The 1,112-nt window shown below is 66.1% G+C and overlaps 1 protein-coding gene across 1 annotated transcript in view; it reads left to right on the top strand.

Annotated features, from left to right (window-relative positions):
• The window catches only part of maml3 (mastermind-like transcriptional coactivator 3), a gene marked incomplete at both ends in the record, with an annotated part of 12,405 nt that extends 11,716 nt beyond the window's left edge, over positions 1–689 (top strand). Inside the window, 3 exon segments of the mRNA XM_084454679.1 lie at positions 1–65; positions 67–340; positions 342–689. The exon segment at positions 1–65 is cut by the window's left edge and continues 416 nt beyond it. Coding sequence (XP_084310805.1) covers positions 1–65; positions 67–340; positions 342–689 — 687 coding nt within the window.
• Between the last annotated feature and the right edge of the window lie 423 nt (positions 690–1,112).

Genomic DNA, 1,112 nt, shown 5'->3' with positions numbered 1-1,112 from the left:
CCCGGTTCCAAAGCCCAGGCCCAGAGGCTGCAGAGCATGATGGGAGTTGGCGGCGGAGGAGGAGGGGGAGGCGGGGGGCGGGCCGGGGGGGATGGGCGGCTGGCCGCCGCAACCGGGACAGAGCCTGCAGGCCATGGGAGGAGGAGGAGGAGGCGCTGGTGTGGGCAGGACTACGGGAGACATGGTGGGCTTCGGCTCCGCCCCCCAGGGCTATGGGCAGCCGCCGGCGCGCATGGTGGCCAAGCAGCAGCACTTCGCCCAGGGCATGGCCCAGGGCATGGACCCCAGGCTGGGCAACCCAGCGGCAGGCATGCCCGGCCCCATGATGGCCCCGCACATGGGGGGGCCAGCCCAGGACCAACCCGCCCCGGCCCATGGTGCTGAACCAGGGGCCGATGGGCCAGGGCGTGCCCGGCATGGGCGCCTTCGGACAGGGCCCCGGCGGGCCGGGCATGGGGGGCGGAGGGGGCGGCGGCGGCGGAGGCCCCTACGGGCCGGGCGGCGGCGGGGTGGGGGGGGGCGGAGGTCAGCCGCAGGGCTACCAGCGGACGGCCAGCCAGGACCTGGCGTCCTACGGCTACGGCGGCGGGCCGGCGCCCTCGGGCGGGGGCTTCGGACTGGCCGACGGTGCGGGGGCGGAGCTGGACTCGAGCGACGGCTGGATGGAGGAGTTTTTCCCCAGCCAATAGCCAACGGGGTGGGGGGTGGGGTTACTGGACGGACTATGAAAAAGTGTGTGTGTGTGGAGCGGGAGGGGGGGGGGGGGAGGATTGGAACAGGCGCCACGTTTTGTTTTGTAAAACGCGGACCAGCCGGTCGACGAGTTTCTTGTCCCGTGTTTTGTGTGTGTGTGTGTGTGTGCGCGAGCGTGTGCATTCATGATATTTAAATACGCCTCTCGGTGAATGCGGCCGTCATAAGTACCGCACGTGGACCGAGAGGTGAAGTCTTTTGTTCTGTTTTCACATGAAATCACTATATATTTTTCTCATTCAAACCAATCCCCTTTTTAGCAGTGTATCACGCACGGGCCAGTTTCAATAGGCCACTTGTCAAAGCTGGGAAATGTCTTTGTTCAATGTTTTGGTCGTTGGATCGTGTCTGACAGTTGT

This window comes from Borostomias antarcticus (genome assembly GCF_949987555.1).
Source record: "Borostomias antarcticus genome assembly, chromosome: 20".
In the NCBI taxonomy this organism is placed as follows: domain Eukaryota; kingdom Metazoa; phylum Chordata; class Actinopteri; order Stomiiformes; family Stomiidae; genus Borostomias; species Borostomias antarcticus.
This window is presented reverse-complemented; position numbering and strand designations above follow the sequence as displayed.